The sequence below is a fragment of the Dasypus novemcinctus genome, chromosome 13, assembly GCF_030445035.2.
Source record: "Dasypus novemcinctus isolate mDasNov1 chromosome 13, mDasNov1.1.hap2, whole genome shotgun sequence".
NCBI lineage: Eukaryota > Metazoa > Chordata > Mammalia > Cingulata > Dasypodidae > Dasypus > Dasypus novemcinctus.
In genome coordinates this window covers 101976041-102002446 of record NC_080685.1, presented here as the reverse complement: position 1 = coordinate 102002446, position 26406 = coordinate 101976041, and the positions used below count along the sequence as shown (strand labels likewise).

The 26406-nt window shown below is 37.2% G+C and overlaps 1 protein-coding gene across 1 annotated transcript in view; it reads left to right on the top strand.

Annotated features, from left to right (window-relative positions):
• USH2A (usherin) overlaps window positions 1-26406 on the top strand; it is an 838570-nt gene that overhangs the window by 697174 nt on the left and 114990 nt on the right. The window contains exons 53-57 of the mRNA XM_058275221.2: window positions 395-549; window positions 3178-3376; window positions 14988-15095; window positions 22559-22742; window positions 24071-24228. Of these exons, the coding sequence (XP_058131204.1) occupies window positions 395-549; window positions 3178-3376; window positions 14988-15095; window positions 22559-22742; window positions 24071-24228 (804 nt within the window). The remainder of the gene's footprint in view (window positions 1-394; window positions 550-3177; window positions 3377-14987; window positions 15096-22558; window positions 22743-24070; window positions 24229-26406) is intronic.

Below are 26406 nucleotides of genomic sequence, written 5' to 3'. Positions count from 1 at the left end.
TGTTATATGCCAATTAATTGTTATTTTTGGAATAGCCCTCATCAACTTTTAGCAAAAGAAAAAGAAATTTCCTTGAATCCCAGTATATATCTGAGCTCCTTTCAAACAAGCAAAGCATGAGAGGGGAGTTGAAATAGTTTTATTATTGAAAGTAAATTTGCTTGGTCATGAGGGGAAGTAAATATAAAGGACACTTTGATTATCTATGTCACTAATCCATCTCCATAATAGTGAGTGTAATTAAAGATTTCTTGAGCATAGCAGTACAAGCACAGATAAAGAGTAAATAATGCTACAGTATACCATTTCTTCAGAATATTAAGAGATATAAGTTGTTTGCAAATAGTTGAAATGATATGACACTCAAAAATAGGCATTTTTCTACCTCTTCTAGGTCCTATTATTTATTACATACTTCTCCGAAATGGAATTGAATGCTTTCAGGGAACAACATTGAGCTTCTCTGATACCAAAGGAATCCAGCCATTTCAAAAATATTCATATCAGCTGAAAGCTTGCACAGTTGCTGGGTGTGCTGCCAGCAGCAAGGTAAGGGGAGTTTGCCCAAACCCTAGAAAGAGGCTTCCAGTGTGAAGACTACGTGGATTTCCAGGCTACCAGGGAAGGATTTTTCCAATGACAGAAAACAATGCCCCCCTCAAAGTGATCCTAAGTAGGCTGCTCATGTGTCACCTCAACTACGCCTGAAAGCATAAGGCACCACTGGAAGAGATATTCATCTAAACATGAGTCTTTTCATCAATAAACTAGCAAATGCAAACTTGAACTAATAGATCCTTTTTCACAATTTCCCCCCACCAAATGTTTTCTGGCAACCTTATAAATCCATAAAATTTCCCAAACTATTCCTCAGTTGAATATGGATTTCTATTTATCACTACAACAAAAAAAATTCTTGTCCTGAAAGATGGAAAAAAGGACCAAAAAATAAAGACCTGGAATGACACATAAAATAGTTCAGTGGCTACTGCCAAAGCCTAGTCAAGAAGCGATGAAAACCTGAACCCAGGAATCAGGGTCAGGATGAGAACATCAGAGAGATGCAAAAGATTATGGAGGACAGAATCTATAAGACATGGTAGTCAACTGTAGGTGAAGGAATAAAAGGAAATAGCCATGGATATTTCAAAAATCTTGGCTTGAGCAATTTATGGATAATTGTATCATTCTGCGAGAAGTGAAAAAAACAGAAGGAGAAAAAGTTGAAAGTAAAATAATAAAAAGATGAAAAATTTTTACTTTTTTAAAAAAGAGGAGGAGCAGGTAGCAGGATGAAGGAAGCAGATATTATCTGGCACTTTAGGTGAAAATTTCCAATTTGAAGCTGACTAGAAAGTGACTAGATTTTGTGTAGCAATTTGATATTATTTATTAATTTCAAAAAGAAATATCGATTATGTTTGTAAACTGGTCGGTTCCTCTGGCATGATAACCCTTTGTATTAGATTCAGCTGAGATGCCTGATTAAATTATGTTAAGATTAGGGCTCTGATTCAACTCTGTCATTAGAGTGTGACTCAGGTCTAGTCCCAGCCCCACTGGGGATAAAACAGACACTCGCATGGAAGTAAATACAAGGAGGAGAACACTGAAGCAGGTATGCAGGAAAAGAGACTGTTCCATAGATGTGGCCCGGAAAGAGAGATGAGCCTGATAGTCTACAGCTGACCCAGTGGAGAGACCAGGGCAGCTGAGCCCTGAAAAAAAGTCTATGCCAGCCACAGCTGAGATCAGAAGACGCTTGGACCATGGAGCCTTTAGAGGAAGGAGGAAGGCTGAACCCTCGGAAATATTGCCCACCATCTAGCATCAACACGTGGCAACAGACTTTTGAGTGAGAAAGTATCTCTTATGGTACCTTGAGTTGGACTCTTTAGGGCCTGCTAAATGTAAGCTTCTTCCCCAAATAAATACCCTTTATAAAAGCCAACAGAGTTCTAGTAGTTTGCATTAGCACCCTTTGGCTGACTAATAAAGTTTGCTAGAAAGATTTAGGTGGGAAGTTGAAGCAGTGGGTTTGCATATGGTCATCCAAGGAGAATATATATCGAAAGAGTGACAAAATGAGAAAGCCAGGGATGATCAGCATCAGGAAATGCTACCAAAGAAACCCACAGAGGCAACTAGGAAGAAGAAATTTAGGAGGAAAATAAAGACCCATTTCACAGAAGCCAACCTAGTCAGGAGGAAGCACAGGAAGACATGAATGCACACACAATAACTCTGATTTCTTTCATGTGGCTACAACTTTATAAGAGCAGCATTTTCACACACTGTGCAAGAACCATCCAAATATGACATTCGAACTGATTGGTCTGTTCAACAAAAGCATTTGTGTGCAGCTTTTTGTTCAACAAACCCTCAGAAACATTTCTGAGTGTGCCACAATTTGGACAGATGGCAGCCGGTTGACGCAATCAGAAGCTATGCCCTGAGTGGTCAGAAAACCATTCTGTGCTTTCTGCATAGATACAGCTCATAGATATAGCTACCAGAGACAAAACAATTGGTTAAGCAGTGAAATCAAAGGTAATTCTGTGAAAAAAACAATCCAGCCGATTTTCATCCAAACTATATTTTGAAAATATTGAATAAATGACTGGTTGGTTAATCCTTGTTTCTTATCATTTTGTTCTTTTTCTAGAACGTAGGTGCAGGCACACTGAATTCATCCTGGGTATCACAGAAGAGTCTGCCCCTTTATGTTGCTCAAAGCATATTATAGGCAAGCAAATTCAGATGTGGGTTTTTGCTCCATATTTCCTGGTGCTTAAAATGTAGAAATCAGGCTGTTAAAATGCAAAGACACTGATGGACCATATGGAAAAGAGTTATCAAGAGTTTTCTAGTAAGGACAGTCTGCCAGCCAGATTTTACTTGTTTAAACTGAGGGCTGCACTCTGCCGTCAAAATTGTTGTTGGACCTGTTTGTGATAAATGGTAGTATGAGCCTTATGCAATGTATTCAAGGTCAGATTTCATTGTTTAAATAGGATGGGAGGGAAAGAATGAAAAAAAAGGGAACTGCTTCTCCAAGCCCTGCTAATGATATGCCAGCCCAGGCAACAACAGTTTAAAACAAAAGTGACATTCTCATTGATCAGGATACCTAGTGTACTATTACCATAAATTGCTGTTTAATTCCTGTGTCTTCAGGTAGTTGCAGCCACTACCCAAGGAGTTCCAGAGAGCATCCTCCCACCGAGAATCACAGCCCTGAGCGCAAAGGCTCTGCATGTGAGCTGGAGGGTCCCTAAAACTCCAAATGGCATCATTAAAGAGTACCAGCTCAGGCAGATTGGGAAAGGTCTCATCTACACGGACACTGCTGATAGCAGGCAGCATACGGTCACAGGTGAATAAAAAAAAGGGGGGGGATACCTCCTGGAGGAGTCTGGAGTCTGTCATTGTGGTTGGGGGGAAACATACCAGGGGTGTGTGCTTGATCTATGAGGTCACTTCGAAAGGACGCATTCTCTTGACATATGGCCAGGTCCCACTTAACCATGCTAATAGAAGAGCCCACGCTGACAGCAAAAGCCGCAACAGCAGATAACTTCAGAAATCACTTATATTTGCCTTTGATGTGCATTATGTGTAGGATTGTACATCAGAATTAACTTTTTTTTAGATCAACAGTAAAATGCATTTTCATTCCGCAAGGATATATACATAGTTAATGGGACTAGGATAACCAAGAATGTATTGGAAGGTTGGAGAAAATGCAGCCAGAGGCTAAAATTTGTTTGCTAAATGGGTAATCAATACACAGAGATAGTTGACCTTTGACTGAATGCACCTATTTGTTATTATTATTAACAGTGATTAACAGCAATTGCATTATTTTAACCAATATCACTTATTATAATTAGTTTTAATATTCAACAACAACATAGTATAATAGTATAACTTAGCAATAGTTTAACTTTAGGTATTTACTAGTAGTGACTGTCATAATAGTTAACATGTTTTCACCAGAATGTCACTTCTGAAGATAAGGCTTTTCTGACCAGCCAGTCTAGAGCAGCTTTTTTAACATGTCACATAGTCACGTTTTATTTCCATCAGGGATTTCTCACTACCTGATATTTTACTATCGGTTTGTGTTTTGTACTTTTTTAAAATGGTTTTCCCCATGGAATGTAATCTCCAGGAGAGCAGTGGCCCTGTCTACCTTGTTCAACACTGTATCTCTAATGCCTAGGCCAATCCTTGCACCAGCACAGTAGCTGCTAACTAAATGTTTGCGGAATAAATAACTGTAATATGGGCCACATCTTGTCCAAGGCACTTTGCATGCACTATCTAATTAGATTCTCATATAAAATCCAAGGGGTACGTAGAATTGTTGCCCTGATTTTACTGAAAAGAATACGTCAAGAGTTTAAGTAATTTAGTTCATTATTTGGGTGCATGAAATCATCCCAGTCATATAAATTTAGTTTCTGAGACCTAATTTCCTGACACACTAAACCAAGCATTTATCACTAAAATCTCCACTATTTCCCAGTGCCATGATCTTGAGGATGGTGCTTACTAAATACTTGTGGACTTGCACACTGCCTTCCTTTTCTTAAGGTCTTGAGTTAAATCATTGTTAATGGGGGAGAACCCTAATCAATTCAGATAACCAAAATTTGTGCCTTATATCTTATTTCCCGAAGTAAGTGAAATTCAATGCAAAAGATTTAAATAACAGTTTATATAATAAAATCTTACATTTATGTTGTGCTTTATAATTTTAAAGAATTACCTTTGACTCATTTGAGTTTCATTCACATCCCTGCAAGATAAGAAAGATGTTTTTAATATACACATTTGAAAGATGAGGAAGAAACCTGATGTACACAAAAACAGCCACTGCCTCCTTCTATAAGGAAATAAGAATATGGTTCATTTCAGACAAAACAGATGTGTTGCCCGCTTGCTGTGTTCTAGGTATTACACTAAGTGCTTTAAAGCAAAATTCCTCATTTTTTTTAAGCGGGAGATTGAACCCAGGACCTCATGCATGGGAAGCAGGAGCTCAAACCACTGAGCTATACTCGCTCCTCAAAACTCCAGCTCTTAAGAAGCTCTCAGTAATATGGAATGCTGACAAGGAAAGGAAGAATTTCAAGTACAGTACAATAGGTGCTACAACAGATTTCTATGCAGCAGTCAGTGGTAGAAATCAAAAGAATGACTGGGAGTGGACAATGGAATGTTAATTACAGAGTTTTGAAAGCCTTATTAATGCCTATTAAGACTTTGTGCTAGTAAAGGTTTCACCATAAAATGGGACACAAGTAAAATTTTCTTTTACTTATACTATCTATCTACTTAACCAGCATTTGCTTTGAACTGTTGCCAGCCCTACAGATTTCATTTTTTAGAAACCAGCATTTATAAGCCAACAAGACCAAATTCAATTGTAACATTCAAACCAACAAGATTGAAAGTATCATTAATTATAAAATAATTGCAAGAATTTCTCTTTAAACACCTTCATGCTACCACTTCTTCCATTCATTGTCATTTTTAATGACTATTTTCATGTCACAGAGGATTTCATACACATAGCTTGATGCCAGTGATCCTCTTTTATTAGGATATTTAAAAGTTTCGCCACATAATTTTAATTGTCAAAAAATAAAATTGAAGTCCTTTAGAATTCATTTGGTTCATGCCACTGTTTGTGGGCAAAATTTAATAAACTGTCTGGAACGGATGAGAGAATGCTCACCTTTGGCAATTCTTTGTTGCATGAGGAAATAAATCCCATCCTCCAAAACCTTGTATGTAGTTTCTATGTGATAGGAATAGTGCTAGGCATTAGGTAACCTAACACCTGAGATCTCCGTAGTGTAAACTGTTTATCTCCTTGGGCGATTTTAGTTCCATGGTTAGCTGCCTGACCAAATTCACTGTGGAAGTATTTTATGATGCGAATGACTGTCTCCTTGAGTTCATGGAATGAACTAAAAATAATCAAATGTATTTCACATTCCATCTCCAATGTTTGATCGAAGAGCTGCCTGAACCCCCTAGGATAAACGCTTTGATTTTCTCATCATTTCTAAAACCTTGTCATTCCCCAAGCAACAGTAGAACACTAATGAAGCTGTAGCACTAGTCTTCCTGGAGCCTGAAAATCTAGGTCCTTAGAAATGACAGAAGGGAAAGCAAGCACCTTGCCTGAGCTCCATTGTCTCCATGCTTATTTTTAATTACATCAAAGCTTTAGAAACATGATCCCGTAAATGCTTTGTGGGAATAGTGGTGAATGCACTCATCATGTGAAATCCATAAATTGCTTATAATCCTCTCAGGATGTTAAAAAAAAAAAAAAAGCATTAAGTAATTGAAGACAGGAAGTCCTCAGTTAATTATTTAGAGGTGTTATCAATGCTTTAAGTAAACTGAAGCTTTTTCTGCTATCTCACTGAGCCGAATACCATAGGGACAAAGGAGGAGCAGCCATCATCTTCTCATATTCGCTAATGCAAACAGCAAATGGCAGCTTGTCAATAAAAGACCTTTTCATATCATTTATTACTAAACACGTCCACTATCCTGTACAGAACAATTTGAATGTCAGTATGGCATTGTTACGCTTTGGGTTTCTACTACCTTGTAGATGGCCCTCCTGATGTGAGCGGTGGGGTAGAGGGAGAGGGTAAAAGGATTAACTAAATAATTAGAGCCACAGAGAGAAAAATGAATTAAGCATGTCCTCTTTAGCAGCCAGTTTGATAAGGCCCTATGTGTCTCTTAACTCTGGGGAAATTGTTTTCAAAATAATTAATTAAAAAGTTGCTTGTCATTGCATTTCACTTAAAGCAAAGACCCCCGAGCATTAAGTTAGCAAGGTGAGAGAATAATTATGCCTTCCTTTCCCATCTATTTAGAAACTCATGAAAAGCTTTTGTACTAAAACAGCATAAACTCTGGTTTTTGCTCTCACAGTATTTATTACATTTTATTGTAATTTGCTTTTTTAAAATTTATTTATTTATTTTTGTCTTACATTCAAAAAATATGAGGTCCCCATATACCCCCCCACCCCCCTCACTCCACTCCTCCCACCTTAACAACAATCTCCTCCATCATCATGAGACATTCATTGCATGTCAGTTGGCCCTAATTTGGAGTTTGTGTTTCTGTAATATGCTTTTATAGTGTCTCTATTCCTCAACTAGTGTCTCTATTCCAAAACTAGGTAAGTTTTGAAAAGATAGAAACAATAGCTTCCTATTTGCCATTATGTCCTAGGTACTATCACAGCATTTAACATAAAAAAAGTGTTTCAAAAATATTTGTTGAGTGAATATTGAATATTAAACCAATATCTAAATGATTACATTTCATTTTGATTGGAGATTTTTTTAAAAATCCCCATGTCAAACATATGTAAATCTCAGGCAGAACTGGCTACATAATTTGGAAGGCCCAGTGCAAAATGAAAATGTGGGGTCCTTGTTCAAAAATCATTAGGAATTTCAAGATGGTGAAATCTGAGCATTGGATTTAGCTCGTGGCCCTTCTTAGCACAAAGCCAGGAAGCCGGCCCTGATCTCAGCCAATACAGATTTATTGATGGTGTATTTACTTAACGAAAAGAAATAGGAAGAACACTAGAATGGTGGTCATGTCGTTAGAACAGCTCCAGGAACTTTTTCTTGTAGTTGTAAGTGCCATGGACAACATTTCTCCATCTAGTACCTGATCACTGACCCTAAGCATCAGATCTGTGAAAATAGATTTGGCAATGAACTATTATTTTTTTCATTTTTCCAACTCTGAGTAAAGCTTATTTTTGTGCCTGTCTACTTGCAAAAACAAGGAAAACAAAACAAAACAAAACCTTGGCATCAATCACTATTTCTCCCTTTCTTTAAACAATGGTAAAAATAGGACATGAAAACCAAATATCTCTAGTTGAAAGCAGCCTAGACAATAATATTTAAAGAGAAAAAAATTTCCTTGAAATCCCAGACATTCCAGCACACTTTGCCTAGCAGTTTTATCCTAGCAGTTCTGACCAACTCTTGCTCACGCTGAGATACAATAGAGCAACATCAGACTTTGTTGCCACCTGATACCACATTTTGTTTTCAGAGAAAGAAACTGAATATGTAGAGAAGAAGCCTTAATCTAGTGCACATAGGAGCTCCAGAGAAGAAATATATTTATTAAAATATTGTCACTGAAATCCAAAGCAAGGGTCTTTCCTTGGTAACTATCTCAATAATAATCTTAATGTAAATCTGTATTTGGAAATAGAGTCTGCCAAGGAAGTAATTTATTTAGGAAATGCTTCTTAGGCTGAGACTGGGCACTAGAATATTGTGGGAGGGGGCAGCTAAGCCAGGACCTGGAATTTCACATTATTTACAGAATGAAGCATGGAAATAAGCTTGTACCAACTAGTCAGAACAGAAAGTCATACCTCACTGGCACTGGCAAAGCAAGAGTCCCTAAGTTTTGCTGCCCAGTTCATATGAGGTATCAAGTTAAAATTCACCAACTGAATTTCATACTTCAGAGCATTGAAACTGAAAATGGATAGGAACAAAGGCTGCTCACAGAGGGCCAGGAAATTGGCTTGACTAGTGGCATGGGGAGCTGCTAAGATTGTGATGGATGGTACTCTAGCAAGTGAGATCATAAATATTTCTTGAACAAATATTGTAAAGCAAATCACAATTTAAATGTACCTTAATTGTCTCTAAAGTAAGCCTATGGTGCCATAGTTTATCAGTTCTGAACATCCTTATTTTCACATAGAATCAGATTGATCCACAGCGGAACCCTAATACAACTCAACCCATCACAACCACGGTTTCCGGTAAATGCTGGAAATTCCTGGGAATCTCCTTGAGCAGAGAAGTTCTGGAAGAAATTACTTAGAGATTTCCCAGGCAAGTGAGGGTGAAAGGAAATGCAATTATCAGCAGAGACCGGCCAGACAGATATCCAGTTTGGGAAAACTGGTGCCAGGACAGGTTACATGCCCACAAGATGGCTATTTACAACACTTGCTACCTGCCTAACCAAAACATTTTAAAGTAACTCAGGCCTTTCAGCACTTGAACTAATCTCTACCTGTGCTGATTGAGGGACTCGTGGAGTTGTGCATTCGTTAGGACTATTTGGCAATTCTTTGGAAAATAACAGATGACTCTATAGGATAATGGGCAGAATGCTCTGATGTAGCACTTGCTATCTGAAATTATAACAGACAAAGTGCCTTTTCCTGACTTTATCTCAAGATAAAAAATTGGAAGCAAGCTGTTCTTTATAGATTGTATCAAATGTAACTTGCATAAGCATGGGTTTTGTTTTTCAAATCATATTTTTATGATCCATAGGCAGACATTTTGTAGTCCCTTTTTAACACACATTTATTCTTGAAAGTAATGTTACTTGAAAGTGTAATTGTAATGAGTTTGGCTATATTATGCCTCTTTCCTTTAAAAGAGAACATGATTCCCTGTAGAGAAATTCAGGTAATTTGCAAGCACAGTAATCTTCACTATACTGAAATGTTAAATACTTGGCTTTTTTCCATGCATTTGCCTTTCTCTACTCTACAACTGCTATTTCCTACTCTTTTAACTTGATATTGAGCACTTGAATGATGTTTTCTTTTCTCCTTCTACTCTTCGACTTCAGGATTAAGTTACAGTCAGAACAGTCCCTTTGAGACATCTCTTTATTTCCCTCTTCTCGTCCTGATCAATTCATGAGTAATTTTCAATTGGTGTGCCCTTTTCATTGCCAGTTGCTAATATTTCATGTATATCTCACTTTAAGGACTACCAATAGGGGCTTACTTAAAATGACAGCAAATTCCTTTTGAAATGTGTTGATTTTATTGAGTTTCACAGAGTCGTATATATGAAAGGTCATCCAGTTCATGTAAATCATCTATGCCTTATGGTAGTTGAAGCATTCCTTACAGGTGATTTGAGCCAAGTCTATCAGTAATCCAATCCTCTAGCAATATGAAAAATACAAGACCTAAGAAATAGAATATAAAAAATTATGGATTCAGATATTGCCTTCTCTTAAGTTACTCTGAAGCCCCATTAAGCAGTCTACACTATCATGCCTCTAGTTTATAGATATGGAAGCTAAGGCACCTAGAGATGAGAAAACTTGCCAATGGTTAGAGTTAGTAAGTAGGTAAATATTAGAACTCAAGTAGGCGGACTTCAGATACCTCTCTTTTATCCACCACAGTGTCTTGCCTCAGTACAGGAATTGTGATACCATTCAAAATGAAAATATTTAAATATATATCCCCCCTCTTTTGTATTTTTTAAATTACTAAAAATTGCAGAGGGCCTTGAGCAACCTAAGCCATTGTTTTCCTGATAAGGTTGGGAAGCCGAACCCAATAACTCTGGGCCACATTTCTCAGCCCAGCTGCAAAGAATCCTGGTCTTGACCCTACTGTTAATAGCTCTGTGCCCATGGGCAAGTTCTTCCAACTCTCTATGCCTTTGTTTCCTTACCTATAAAATGAGTAGTTAAGAGCATGTAACTCAGTGAGTAAGTATGGACATATATTGTATTCATGACTGTACAGTGCAGAAGGAGCTCTCTAAGCAGTAAGTGCTCAACAAACCTTAGCTAGCATGGTCGTTATGTGATCTAGTAACCAACTCCCTGGAAAATAACTGCATTTCTCATAAAATACATTTAAATTTTAGTTGATGTGTAGAGTCCAGATAACTAAAAGAGGAATGAAAATGGAACAACCAAAAAAAAAAATACCTGAATTTTTTTTTACTTTATAATTTTTATATTGACTTGATGTTTGAGCTAAATCCTTAACATATTTCTTTCCTGTTATGAGCAGCTGCAATGGTTTCTACCATTTTTAGGTCTTTCAGATGCTGTTTAATCTTCAGAGGGAAGATAGTCATTATATAATTTCATTGTATTGGACTGTGGCACTTAATGTAATGTCAAGAGCACAGGGTGGCTCGGTGTCAAAGTCCTAGTCTGTCTCTACCCCCACCTGGCCACTCATCTACTGTGTGACTATTTGGTTCTCTGAGCCTCAGTTTTCCTACCTCTTAAACAGGAATAATGAGGACTATGGTGAGATTCAAGGTGAAGCCTCTTCATATATGGAAGGAATTATTCATGCTGTTGTTAATTCTCTTTCCCATAGTCTTATAACTCTTTCTATCCTGTTTAAAGGTAGAATGTCTAGGATGTGTTCATACTAACTGCTTATGGTCCCCATGTAACAAAGGATTTTGAGCCTGTTCTTAGGCATGTGACCCTAATAATAACTATAAAGACAGTATAACTTAGAACATTTTTGTTCCAAAGTCATGGAAAACTCAGCTCAAATGGGCTTAACCAGAAAGGGCATCTATTTGTCTCATGAAACTGAAAAGGAAGGTGTTGACTTTAGACCTGACTCACTTGAGGGTACCAAATGATATTTCCAAGACCCAATATCTTCTCATTTCTCATCCAGCCTCTATTCTCAAGCTCTAGGTGGTGAAAAAAGAACTACCAACAGTTAAAACAAAAGTTCTCACTTAGCTCTCATTGGCTTGATCTAGGTCAAGAACCCAATCCTGAGTGCTAACATAGGGAGGAAAAGTGAGCTTTTTGTCCACACCTGAGTCATAGGTACACTCTTCAATCCAGGTGGAGTCAACTCTAAACAAAGACTGATGGTGACCAAAGGCTGGCTATCCAAGGAAATTCTGAGTTTGTTAGAAGAAGAGCGAATGGACTCTGGAGCTTAAACATAGCCAGTATGAATTGCAGGACACACACTGGCAAATGTCAGTTGAAATGAGCCTGGGTATCTCTATCCTTCGTTTGCCCCATGTAGTCCTTTAAATGTTGCTGGCATACCCACATTCCACACTGCCAGAGGTAGGCAAATGCTCTTGAGGACAAGCTCATCAAGAATTACACAATATCATCATACCCCCCCTTCACTTGAGGTTGCATGCTCCCATCTCTTGGTGATCTGGTTCTTCAATCTTTTCCCCAGTTCAACAAATTCATTCCTGTTGGTTTTGGCATGTATTTGAACTCCTTTGGCTTACTGATTTAGACTTTCTACTCAATTCCGAGTTAAGCATCCCTTTGTGATTCCAGTATCTCCAGTAGCTTCAAGATATAAATTCCCTCAACCAGCCTTGGCATCAGACTGCTAGGCCAACCCATCCCATTCAGTTTAAACATCTCTAACAAACACCTTTGGAACAACTCCTCAATTAAAAAAAAAAAAAACAACTAACAACGTAGCTTTCACTGATGTACCATCTCTAAACCACTGCCTTCCAGCGTTCTGGGTCATGTGTAAAATGGATGCCACTAAAGTCACTTCAAAAAGACTTTGTGAAAAAATGACATTTTCTGTTTTTATATACATTAAATTACTTTTTAGTTGGTATCCTCACTGCAGATACCTCAATCTTCCAATCAATAATACTACACCTCTGGGATGATGAATTTCCTCTTTTTTGATCCTAATTGTATTCTAAACTTTTCTTCAACAGTCACAGCATGTCTGAAATAAACCGCCCAGAACACAAAGGAGGAAGATAATTGAGGCTCTTTCAATCAGAATTTTCCAGACAAAATATGAAATATCTTTTCACTTTTACTGGCTACACTAAAGTTTACATTCAGAAATTAATATTCTATTTTATTAATTTTCTATTTTAAAAAAATAGAACAGAATCTCCTCCTCAATAAAATAGTTGGTGTGGGAAATGATACCTATGGGATTATGTGGAAGGATCTGTTGGGTCAGATCACACTTGTGATAGACATCTTAGCTTCATAGCCCTACCATCTTTTGGAACATTTTTTGGGCTAGCTCTTCCTTAAACACATCTTCACTTGACCAACATTATTTAGCACTTCAAATAGTCACTAGATATAAAATATAAAAATTTTTTAAAAAACTTGCATAGGTACCATCCTTACTGTGGAAGTGCTTACGTTCTAATTGAAAAAACAAGATAGTCACTAGATGAAACAGTGTTATGAGGAGTAAGACTCCCTTTTTCAGTAATGGGGGTGAAGAGGGACTTTGTCAGGCTAAAACGGCTTGCCACTATAACCACTGACCCTTCTGAGAGGTTCCCTTCCATTTTCTTTTGAGCTTTATAGTTTATAGTTTTTAGTATTTTCCCATAAGCTTTTATCGAATATATGTAGCTTGGATATGGCTTAGATCTTTCATCATATTCCTCATCTGTAAATCAGACAAATATCAAAATTATGTAAATCCTCCATAGCAACCAAATGGAAGATTATAATCAAATAAATTCCTGCATCTCATCAGCAATTTGATAAGAAACATGATGGTCTCTGAAGCTGAATCCTTGAGAAGTTCCAGCTGCACTGCATTGTTATTTTAGCAGTGAACCCAGACTACTCCCCCAATTCTAGATGAATGAGTTGGTTAATTCATTCCTTCATTTACAACTTACCAAGCACTTACTTTGTGTCTCGAAGGATACAGTGGTAGACAAAACAAAGTCCTGACTCTTGGAGCTTACATCATAGAGGGGGAACAAACAATATATAAACAAATTGATATATGATGAAATATCAGATGTTGAACTGTAGGAAAAAAGAAAGTAGACAGGAGGAAGAGTGATGGGAGTGGTGCTTTAGACAGAGAGATCAGAAATTTTTGAAAATATAGCACTTGAGTGGAAATCTATGCACTGTGAGAGTGACACGTGAATATCTGAAGGAAGAACCAAAAGAAAAAAATATGTGAAGATGTACTTCAATATTCATGAAAAATAAGTGTCAATCCTTGTTAAAATTTGACCCAATTCTTTGCCTTCATTTGAACATAGACTGTCCTATTCTTAATTTTTTTCCCCATTGTCTGAACTTTCCTTAGAATCAAAGAGAACAGGTCTTGTCAGCCTCAATATACCCTTTATTGAAAGCCTAGATAACCTAGTTCATCTTCTAACAGCTTTAGAAGCTAGGGGCTTTAATGATTTCCATTATTACAGATCAGTAGAGGAAGGTAAAGAGAAGCTAAGTAACCTGCCCAAGGTTACCAGCCACAGAGGGTAATGTAACAATATACAGCTTTCATTGTAAATGGATTGTCATTCTTTTTACCCTGAGAACTTATCGAGCAGTTACTGTGCTGTATCATAGTCCTAGAACAAAAGTAATTAGTATGATCCCCTTCTCAAGTTATTTATAGTCTATGTATAAAGACAAAACCAACATACCCCCCAAAAAACTACAGGAGTGTGACTTGGTCCACTATGGGCACACATGGTGAGGAAGTACAAAGTTGTGTTTTGTTTTGTTTTTTTAAGTATTGATTGGTGTTAATGTAAACTAAGTATGGCTTGGGGCTAGAAAATGTTGACTTTAACCTTCTTTTTATTTTCTCTGCTCCTATTCATATAAGAAGCAGTTAGAGGAACTGGGATGGTTATCCCAGAGAAGATAACTCTGGAGATTTGATAACTGTCTACAAATATTTAATGAACTGTCATGTGGAAAGGAAGTCAGATTTGTTCTACACATCTCCAGGGTTAGAAGCAATAGAAAGAGTTCACCACAATATAAGAAGGACTTTCAAACATTATAAGGATAACTCCAGAGCTCTCCATAGACAGAATGGGCTCTTTGGGTGATGGCATGCTCTCATCAAATGGGTGTGACAGCCTCTTCAGTAACATCTTGTACAGGGGAATCAAAACAAAGAGAGATGAATGGATTACCTGAATTTTAATGTCTTTTCCAGGGCTGAGCATTTATTTACCAGTGTTAAATGAAATTTTAATTAATATTTAACTGTTTATGAATTCCATATATAATATTTAAAAGTGTTTTCTGCTGTTAAATTTTTTTTGATATCACATCTGCAACTCTGCCTATTACTTCTGGTACATAACTGATAATAAGTAACCCTCTCAAGATATACTTTATTTCTTATTTGCTTTTTCTAGGTCTCCAGCCATACACCAACTACAGCTTCACCCTTACAGCTTGTACATCTGCTGGATGTACTTCTAGTGAGCCTTTTCTAGGTCAAACACTGCAGGCAGCCCCTCAAGGTAATGGGGAAAAAAATCCCTGATTGGGGAAAAGAAGTTTTTGTATAGCGTTTTGAAGTGAACTCTATAAACTCTTCTATAAGAAACAAGAAAGAAGGAATAAAGTTGACAGGTTAAAAAAAAAAAATTTCTATGTTCCCATTCCTCAGGTTTGGTTAAACTGTATATAGCTTCCTAAAATAAGTTTGCTTTCCATTCTTTAAACCTTTAAGATGTGGTTTTCTGTGGGAAAAAATTATTGTATACTTGGTTATGAAATTCCTCAAAACCTCAGTAATTATTTATAGAGCACCTATGGTATAATAAGCACTGTGCTAGTTGCTATAGTTGACTAAAATATTCCCTGCCCTCAAGAGCTTACCAGTCAAGCATCCAATATCTGTATGAAGAGACAAAATCTGAAAGGTGATGTTATGAAAGAGCAAATGAACAGAATGCTCAGGTTGTTCTGAGGAGGGATAAAATTCAACCCTCTGGGAACATCACAAAAGGTTTATGGAGCAAATGACTCCTGAGATGGATGACGAGAACAAGAAGGATTTTGACAAAGAATGGAGAAGATATTCTCTCAAACACAGCATGAGGAAATGTAAAGTGGTGTACCATTGTCATGGAAGGCAAGTTGACAATATTTATTACATTTAAAATGTAAATTCCCCATGATAGAGCACTTCCATGTTTATTATCTAAGTCAGAAAAAAAAAAAAAAAACTGTACAAGGAGGCATGGACCAGGATGATTATTGAAGCTTTTTTTTGTAATGTCTAAATGTCAGAAGCTATATAAATATCCATGAATATGAGAATTGCTAAATAAATTCAGATATACTCATATTATGGAATTCCTTGCATTAGTTTAGAAATAATGAAATGATCTGTACATATTAAAAGGAATTTATAAAACTACATTTAATGTACGGTATCTTTTATGAATAAAAACACACACAGAGAAAATAATTTTCGTGTCTATAGGTAAATAAATACATGTGCATAGAAAAAGTCTGTAAGTTGCATCCCCAACAATGGTTACCTATGGGATGAATAGGTGTCATTTACTTTTAGGAGAAAAATATGCCCAGTAGTTTGTGCTAGGGATTGACTATTTTTTTTTAATCTTTAATATGTGTCTGTTTTACATATGGGGAAACCAAGGCATAAATAAGTTTTTAAGCAGAAATATAATGTTAATTACCCCAGTAGAGTCCTGAACTACTTGTCCATTACTCTCCTAATGAAATGGACTGTTGTACCTCATAATATTAGACCTGAACTTCCTACCAGTAAATGGGGAATAAAATGGAAAATTCCACATATGGGGCATATGGCTCCTCACCAGGAATTCACTAATGATGTTTTCTATATAAAGAATGTTTCATGTCAAAAAGCTTAGTGTTCTTTTGAAAGGAAGAAACCAGCAGTGGATTTTTTGGAAAGGTAAACTATCAAATGGATACTCTGATGATAATGGATAATTTCTAAAGGCTCTTACCAACCAGTTTTGGCTGAAATGCAACCCTGATAAAATAGCACAGTCTCTTGCTCCAGTTTACTCCACCAAATCCATATATTCAAATTTTTTGAAAATATGCATCTATTTCCCCACTTTACTCAACAAGATTTATTGAAAGTGATCAGATTTTTTTCACTTAAAAAATATAGCTTTCAACCCTGCAGGAAAGCTTGAGAAGAGATACACCCTTAATTTCTTTTTTTAACTCTATGCATCTTTCCTTTAATACAAATAACTAGGCAAAGGAAAATGCACTAAATGCGTTTTCCTCTGCAGAAGAATGGATCTAGAATCCATTTTCTGACTATGTAAGTGCCATTTGTGAATAACTCACATGTGAAAGGAATGCAGCCTGAGTCTTAACTTGGGTTGTAGAAACAAACTGGTCATAACATTAACTTGTAATGTTTTACTATAAAATGAAAACAAACATATCATTTTAAATTATTAACCCAACTATAACATTAAAAAATGGAATTTTGGAGTGAATCAGGAATAGTTTGAAGATCCAGCACTTGCATGTTCTAAATGGACATGAGAGAATTAAAGGAAGCATTTGTTCATAGCCTCTTGAGATTTTCCCTATTCCCTCTCATTTCCTCATTTTCAATTTCAGAAAAGGAATAATAAATGTTAATACACATTATGATCCCACAGACTCGTTGATAATTTGGACATAGTCCTCTACAATTTTATCCTCATGGAAAATTGCTATATTTAGTCAAATAGTGGGAAAAATTTGAATTGGATTATTACTCTCTCTTTTTAGAATTATTACTGTCCCAGAGAGCCCTAATTCATTTCAGAGTTAATTCATGCAAAATTGCAGGCATGCTTTCCACTAGCATTAATATTATGGAAAAAGAAAAATGGAAAGACCAATCTTTTTCAGTTTCATTTCAGATTTCTCTTCCCTTGTGCTTTTTTTTAATTTAAGGTTTATTTTTTATTTATTTCTCTCCCCTTCCCCCTGCCCCCCAGTTGTCTGCTCTCTGTGTCCATTCGCTGTGTGTTTTTCTGTGACCACTTCTATCCTTATCAGCAGCATGGGAATCAGTGTTTCTTCTTGTTGCATCATCTTGTCGTGTCCTCTCTGTGTGTGCAGCGCCATTCCTGGGCAGGCTGCACTTTCTTTCACGCTGGGCGGCTCTCCTTATGGGACACACTCCTTGCGCATGGGGCTCCCCTACGCCGGGACACCCCTGCGTGGCAGGGCACTCCTTGCGCGCATCAGCACTGCGCATGGGCCAGCTCCACACGGGTCAAGGAGGCCCGGGGTTTGAACCGCGGAACTGCTAATGTCCCCTTGGATTTTTCCTCCACTCTTTGCTCTCTAATTCCACACACTTTCCCTTGAAATTCACAAGTACTGGCTTTAACTTCTCTAGAGTCCTGTGTTTTCTACAGATCCTCCTAAGTAGTCTTCCTACCTCTAGTCATTTTTCCTCTTTCTCATATTTCCTATCTTATTTCTTGTTCCCCTCTGACTGAAATAGGCATAACTCTCACTAATTACCTCCATAAAAACCCACTTTCTTCCAGCAAAAAGAAGTTCCTATCTTCTGCACATGGCAAAAGACCATTCAAGGTTTAACTTGTGTCAGTCTTTGGAGTCTTTCTATGCTTGCCACATGACATCCAACACCAGCTATGCCAAGGGAATTCCTGCTCCACAGTGATTCCCACAGCTCTGGGACTTTGTCTGAGATCCCCTCAGGCTAGATATCCCTTCCTATATCCTTTCTTAGCTCACTCCCACTTTTTCAAAGCTTAGCTCACTGTCTCCTCTTCTGGAAATCTCCTGTGACCACTTCCACTTCCCATCCTTCCCCATCTCACACCTGTGTTGGATACCCATCCTAAATTCTGTAATACCACACTGTGTTTATCAAACTGGATTTAAGTTTTCATTAATTCATCTTTTCACCATGCTACTGTGAACTCACTGAAGGGGAAAGACAATATGTCTTTCTTCCCATGTCCACAGTGTGCAGCAGAGTAAATGACACAAGATTGCTTAGAATGTTGAATGAATAAATTGACAAATAGTGCATAGTCCGGAAGCCAGTGCAGCCCTTAAATTAGCTGGTCTCTTCACTGGTTTCCAGATAAAAGCCAATCCTTAGTAAATGCTGGGATTTTTTAAAAATTGGAGTGAAGATTTCTGAGGCTATGGGGAATGGGTAATATGGTATAGAACTCAAGATATTGTACAACATTTACAGAAGACAGGTTTCTTTTTCAGTAGCAGTTGTGTCATGAGGCCCACCAGAGTTTTCCTCCTGACCATTCTTCCTCATCGCTCTGGGCTAGATCACCCACACCCTAATTGCCCGGGGTTATTTCCCAAGCCAAGCTACCACCCATTTCCTTCCCTAAATGGCCTCATCTTGGCATTTTCCTTATACAGAATAGGTTTTCTGGTGCCTACCTGAGACTTCAGCTAGGGTGGGGATGGAGCATATTTTTCCCATGGGACATATTAAGACTTCTCACCAAAGGTGGGAGATGCTACCAAGGATTTCTTGAAGCTGCCAAAATAACATCATCTCTATCTAACTGATCAACTAAAATAGAGCATCTATTAGATATTTACACATTTTAAAATTTGTCACATCAATCAAACCAATGGACATAAGATTTATTACCAATATGAACAGAACTTTCACCAGCCTGTGTAAATATGAACCCCAAATTTTATTTAAAATTTGAAGCAAACCCAAAATCTTGCTCTGTTTTATTTCATTAGTGCCTCCAGTTGACTCCAGAGGTATAGACTGGTTCAAACTGGAAACTAATCCATAGCATTTCTAGGGCCTTGGTGATTTTTAAGATATTCTTCAAGGTGAGAAAGACTTGACTGACAACAGGTAGCAGATTATTACCTTAATAAGTTTATTTATCTCTTGAATCAACGAGTTAATATCATGTTTAAATCAGAGCTCTAGTTTCAAGTCATCTGACAACTGCTGACAGAAAAATCCAAACATAAATATATACTGTGATTTGTGAATTTTTTCCAAGCCTCTAACATAGAGCAAGCTTTCAGAACAAAATGTTCTACTTTCTCCTCAGGAATAAGTTGCTCCTTAAAAAGTTAGTGAGTTTGGGCCATTTTGAAATCTGTCTTGATTCTTTCAGGATGTTGATAAATAAATTGTACTTCAATGTCCTGAAAACTTTTTTCTGAAATATCAAAAATGTACTCCTGGCAAAGTAACTTACACTGGAAATACAATCAACAAACAACTACTGAATAAAGGGAACGTAATATTGAAATGAGTTTTTAAAAGCTAAAGAAGAGAGGTATAGTGTCTATTCAGAGCATACCTAAATGACAACATGAAGTGATAGGACTGAACTTTCACATCTCTAACTTCCCCATCAATATGTTTGTACATCTATAAAACTACTTGAAAGTTTGACCTTGAATTATAGTTACTGTGTATATATTTTATTTTTATACAGAAAAGCAAACTCCCTGAGAGAATGAACCACATCTTAGTCATCTTTGCATTTCCTAGGACTAGGTAGAGTGCTTAACATAGTGTTTTGAAGAAGATATATCTACAATAAACTCATTCATTGAAAATTTATTAGTCCTTGTGTTATCCGTAAAGATACGTTGACAAATAAGACAGAGAAGATCCCTGACCTCATGGATCTAACCTTATATTGATACATTAGAAAGCAGATGACCACACAGGAATGACAACCCAAAAAAATTAAAGAAACAAGATGCTTATGATATTTTGAGTGTTAAGAGAGAAATAGAAAAGGCCATGTGATAGTGAGGGATTACACTGGATCACTTTCGACAGGATTAGAGTTAGAATTAGAGAGGGTGGTCAGACAAGAAGGTGATATTACTGGTATTTACTGGTAAGTGAACTCTGAGAAAAAAAGGCAAAAATGTCACAGTGTCAGAAGCACAGTGTTTCAGCAGAGGGAATGGAAGTGTAAAAGCCCAAGGTGGGAAAGAACTTGAAGCATTCCAGGGGTAGAAACGAGTTTAGTGTGGATGGAGCTTCGCAAATGATGGGAGAACAGTGCCGGCTAGACTGGAGCCAGAAATTGTAGGGATTAAAGAATACAGGGATTAAAGAATTCAGGTTATATTATATTATATGAATAAATATATATGAATAAACTCCAAAGAGTCATATATTTTTTACAAAGATAACACTGGCTTATGGGTGAAGAACTGCATAGAAAAGGACAATATTTAAAAGACAAAAACTAGTTCTGAGGCTACGATAGGAGTCCAGGAGAGAGAGATGTGGCTTGGACTAGCAGAGGTGGCAGTGAAGATATAGAGAACTATATAGAGTCAAAGTAGAATCTGTATGGCTTGATGTTAAGTTACGCTTGGAAGTGAGGAAAATTGAAGCCTCAAGATAATCCTTTTATGTGTTCTGCCCAAGGGAATGGGTAGATGGACAAGCCTGGGGGATGACTAGATTGTATATATGTAGACCAAGGGTTTGACTCTGATTTTTAAAATTTTTTTGATATATAATTATTCATCTCATTGGAGGTGTCAAGCAGACAGTTGGAATTTATGACAGGATTTTAGCCTAGACATGTGTTTCGGAGTCTTTAGCACATTTAAAATGAAGAGACAAAATGGAGATCACCTAGGAAGAAAATGTTAGAAGAGAAGAAGAGAAAATAGGAGAGGATGAAATTGAAGGAGAGGGAAAGGAAGGGGTGGGGAGAGGAGAGGAGAGGCCTGGGGCTCCTGAGACACTACATTTTGAAATCTGGTAGAGGAAGAGGAGCCAGTAAATGAGGCTGAAAGGGAGTAGCCAGAGAGAGATGAGGAGAACAGCTGAGCACACGGGGTCAGAAGCACCAAGGGAAAGAATATTTATTTGTTGAATTGTGTAATTCAGATACATGCTAGATTATGGTTGTTTCCACACATTTCAGGCAAATAGGCATTAGAATTTGAAATCCCTGGATAGTCTCTCAGGCCCTGTTTTAGTTTGCAAAAAGCTGCTAAGAGCAACATATCAGAAAAGGGTTGGCTTCTACAGTGGGAATTTATTAGGTTAAAAGCATACAGTTCTGAGGCTGTGAAAATGTCCACATCAAGGCATCTTCAGAGACGATGTCTTGCTGAAGGTGTGTTGCTGGCGATCCTACCCCGTGGCATGGCACAATGGCAGCTCTGCCGGACTGGCTCTCTGCCTTCTCCTCCAGGCTTACTTTCTCGCTGAGCTGAGCTGCGGCAATCAGGCACGTGGCTCTTCTCTTCCCCTCTTCCCTGGGCAGCCTCTTGAGGATGTCTCTCTGTGCCTCTGTGCTCCACTGATTCCAGCCTCTGGGACCTCTCTCACAGCCTCATGGGGTTTCTCTGTCTCTGCAGCTTTTCTCCTGTGTGTCTGCAGCTTTTTAGTCCTTTGTTTATAAAGGACTCCAGTAAGAGAATTAAGACCCACCCAGGTCCATCAATCTAATCAAAGGTCCTTAAGTGAAGTGATCTAAACACAATGGCCTTACAGGCACAGGAATGGATTAGTTTAAGATTATAATTTTCTGAGGTCCACATAAAAGACTCAAACAAGCACAGACCTTGATCTCGAAAACATTTCAATGAACAGCCAATATGGAGTAATTTTCTACCACTGTTAACTGACAGTCACTTTCTAAAGCCAATTCAAAAAACATATAATAAGTAAAATAAACAAGCAATAAATAAATACAATTACCCCAACTATTTATTCTACCTCCAAAGTAAATAAAACAATACAACTTTGCATTAACACTGTGGATTCTTTTAACAGAAGAGACAAAGGCAGGTTTTGTTTTGGTAAAATTTAAAACTGTTGGTCTTGGTGAGACTTTTATCAACAGATAAAAATTTCATAGTTTGTGAAGGGATGGTTTGACTTTTGATAAAGTGTTTATTTTATCCCAACAATAAAACTTTGCTGTGTTATTTCTTCCAGGAGTTTGGGTGACACCTGGACACATTATCATCAATTCTACAACGGTGGAATTATATTGGAGTCAGCCAGAAAAGCCCAATGGCCTCATTTCTCATTATCAGTTGAGTCGTAATGGAACCTTGATTTTCCTGGCTGGCAGAGAGGAGCAGAGTTTCACTGATAAAAACCTGGAGCCCAACAGCAGGTAAACTAAAAGAAAACTATTACCAATCATCCAGTAAGATTTTAAAATTTTCAGGGAGGTTAAAAAGATTTCTCCCACTGAAACAATGTTGAATCAATCATTCAATATATCTGTTCATTCCTTAGCAATTCATTCATTGATGACATCTATATATCAGTTTCAGATGTCAGAGACCCAGGTATGAAGTTAGCCTTCAGAGTACCTAAAATTCCTTTAGAATATAAATAATTAGTCCTTTATTTGACAGTAAAGCTTGAGAATGTTTAAATATATAAAATATACAAAGTGTTAAATCTTGAAAGTTATCAAATTATCTTAACAAACATGATAGACCAGCAACAAAAGCTATTTAAAGAATTTTGATTTGTATTAGCTCTCTTTTTCTCTAGTATAGCTTTCTCTATTTTCTATATTATATACAGACAAAGAAAAGTTCCACCTATTCATAATTCATTCCCATTCATTTCCCAGCAGAGACAAAATATACCTTAGATCAACATATGTTTTATTGTAGAGTATACAGATCAACTTAGTTTTATTGTAGAGAGTTGAAGATCAATTTAGAAACACCTTCCTCTAAATATAATTCCCTGTTAAAATGGGCAAGATTAATCTGAACCCTCCACAATCCACCAGTACATTTCAAGAATCTCCTGAACTCTTAAAGACAAGCTATGGATTACTAAAGGGTTAAAAATAAAGAGGGGTGGGGCAGGAAATAGTGACAGTCCAGTGAGATTGCCGACTTGTGCTAGCAAAATTACAAAACTCTAAGGTAAACCTTTGGTCAGGGAGCTTCTCTTACAATTTGTCACAAATTTAAGACTACGCAATGGATAACCAAGTCAGCAGTGTTTGTTCAAGTCTCTTGTGAATGTCTTTTTTTTTTTTTATTGACTTTGTAATAATATTACATCAAAAATATATATGTGAGGTCCCATTCAACCCCACTACCCCACCCCCCCCTCTCCCCCCCCCAACAACACTCGTTCCCATCATCATGACACATCCATTGGATTTGGTAAGTACATCTTTGGGCACCTCCGCACCTCATAGTCAATGGTCCACATCATGGCCCATACTCTCCTCCATTCCATCCAGTGGGCCCTGTGAGGATTTACAATGTCTGGTGATTGCCTCTGAAGCACCATCCAGGGCAGCTCCATGTCCCAAAGACACCTCCACCTCTCATCTCTTCCTGCCTTTCCCCATACCCATCGTCCACCATGTCCACTTTTCTCAATCCAATACCACCTCTTCTATGTGGACATTGGATTGGTTGTGTCCCTTGTGAATGTCTTATCACAATTCTTTCTTTTTAAATATAGATACGTTTACAAGTTAGAAGCCAAAACGGGAGGAGGCAGCAGTACTAGTAATGATTACATTGTGCAAACCCCTATACTGACGCCAGAAGAAATCCATCCTCCACATAATATCACAGTACTTGGGCCTTACTCCATATTTGCAGCTTGGACTCCACCAGGTAAAGAAATAACCACCCCCTCTCTCCATGTGTATATTTTTCTTTTTTTTTTCTTTTTTTTCTCTTATATATGTAAAATATTTTTAGAAGAGAAGAATTAGAGGTAAAGATGGAACTATGAATTTAGTAAATAAGAAAGAAGATACAGTCCATCTCCCAGATGAATACAGAGTAACACACCCCTGAGTATATAAATGTATGAACTTAGACATAGATATTTAGATATCTATCTATATCTGTATAGATACATAAATATCAAGGCAATACTTTCTTTCATGTATCAGAGCCTGAATCTCTGTATTCTTACTCATATATATCTATGGCCAGTTATGTATGTCTTAATTAGCTTAAATATCCATTTCCACAGGATTCCCTAGAGTGTGTGATGGGTATCATGTCCTTCCCTCTCTATCAGTGAATGGGGGATTTGGAAGGACAGTAGCCCACTCTATCTGTGAACCTTGAGCTGTGATAGGCTGTGTTACCTGAATTTTGCCTGTCTCATCTGAATTGCCTCCATTGTGCCATTTAGTGCATTTATGATTTAGTGCACTATCATATTTTGATGTAAGCATCATCCTTAGGTAAAATCCATTGCATTAACACTGTGGAGTCTTTTAACATGAGAAAAACGGACGTTTTGTTTTGGTAAAATTTAAAACTGTTTAAGGGATGCTTCAAAAGCATCCAATTTTATTTTCAATATCCAGTCTTAAGATGAAATTGAAACCAACTCATTCAGCCACAGTTCAAAATGACAAATAGAACAAATTGGTTAACAGAGCCATTTTGTCCATCAGCAGATCCATTCTGTAAAATAATTAGCAAAGTCATGTTTTTCATATAATTGAGCAAACATCGCGTCGAAACTGGTAATATAGTCATAAAAATAAAGAAAAGGCCTAACCTACTGAACTTAAATTCTCATAAATCAGCACCCTTGTGATACTGACTTTTGATCTAAGATCAAAGAGAAATGGGTCTTTGTTCTAATTCATAGGAAAAAATCTACCAAGAGCTTTATAAGAAAAATTTTGTGTCTCTGAGACAAATCTTCTCTGGAAAATATATAAACTCACATCTTCCTTTACAGAATTGATTTCTACCCTCATGGAATAATATTACTATTTTGTGGACTTTTAGCATATTTCTCCTTGGCACTTTTATAGTGCTCTTGTGTTTTTGCCCAGGGAAGTAAAATGAGGCTGGAAACAGCCAGTCTAAGACCAGATTCAGTCTCATGACCAGAGGTTTCTCAAATTCAGACCAGAACCTTCTACAGTCCCAATCCTCAAAGAATAAGGAAAAGTCCAGGGTGATCAGCAGAGTCGACGATTTCCCAGTCCTGTGGCCAGGACATCCCATAGTTTAGCCAATCATCCATTATTCTAACATTTATATACACGTAAATTGCATTTGCTAATCTAAAGCCTTTGCACTCAGAGTGGCTTTGAAAGCATCTTTCTTGTACTACCAACTAGCTAACCTTACACAAATCAGTTCCTCTCTTCTGGGCCTCAGTTTTTGCCATCTGTAAACTCATTCTGTATATAATACTTTATGTATAATGATTACTATTGTTGGAGAATTAAATTTTGCCTTGAATTATTTATTCATCTTTAAATGCACTTGTCCCAACATTTGCTACCGGCTCATGGCCCTCACTTTCAAAATAATCAGATTGATTACTGCAGTATTAGAGACTTCTTTCAAATTTTCTAACATTTCGTCATTTTTTCTTTGAATTCAATATCACATTTTTAGGCTTAATGTATAATGTTTCCATTTAGAAAAGGATCATTGTGGAATAAAACATATTTTTTTCCTTGCTCAATATAACCTTAACTCTCGTCTACCTCAGGCTTTGTAGAAATTTTTCAACCTAGTACAATCTATGGGATATTGTGGAAGTGTTTTACACACTAACTCTGACCATTTAACCAATGGGTAATAAATCTATAATATCCACACCTGTCAATCTTTTCATTTCAGATGACAAAATCCATTACAGAAACTCTGTAATATATGGAAAGATTAAAATCTTAAATTAAACTTTTTTCCTGGTGCCTGGAAGGATTTTGAACTCGGTAAACAGGCAGATGATTTTGACTTGTGTATAATCTACAGTTGATTTTATTGGAAGTACCTCATGCTGTGTTTTGATTTGGATAATAAAAA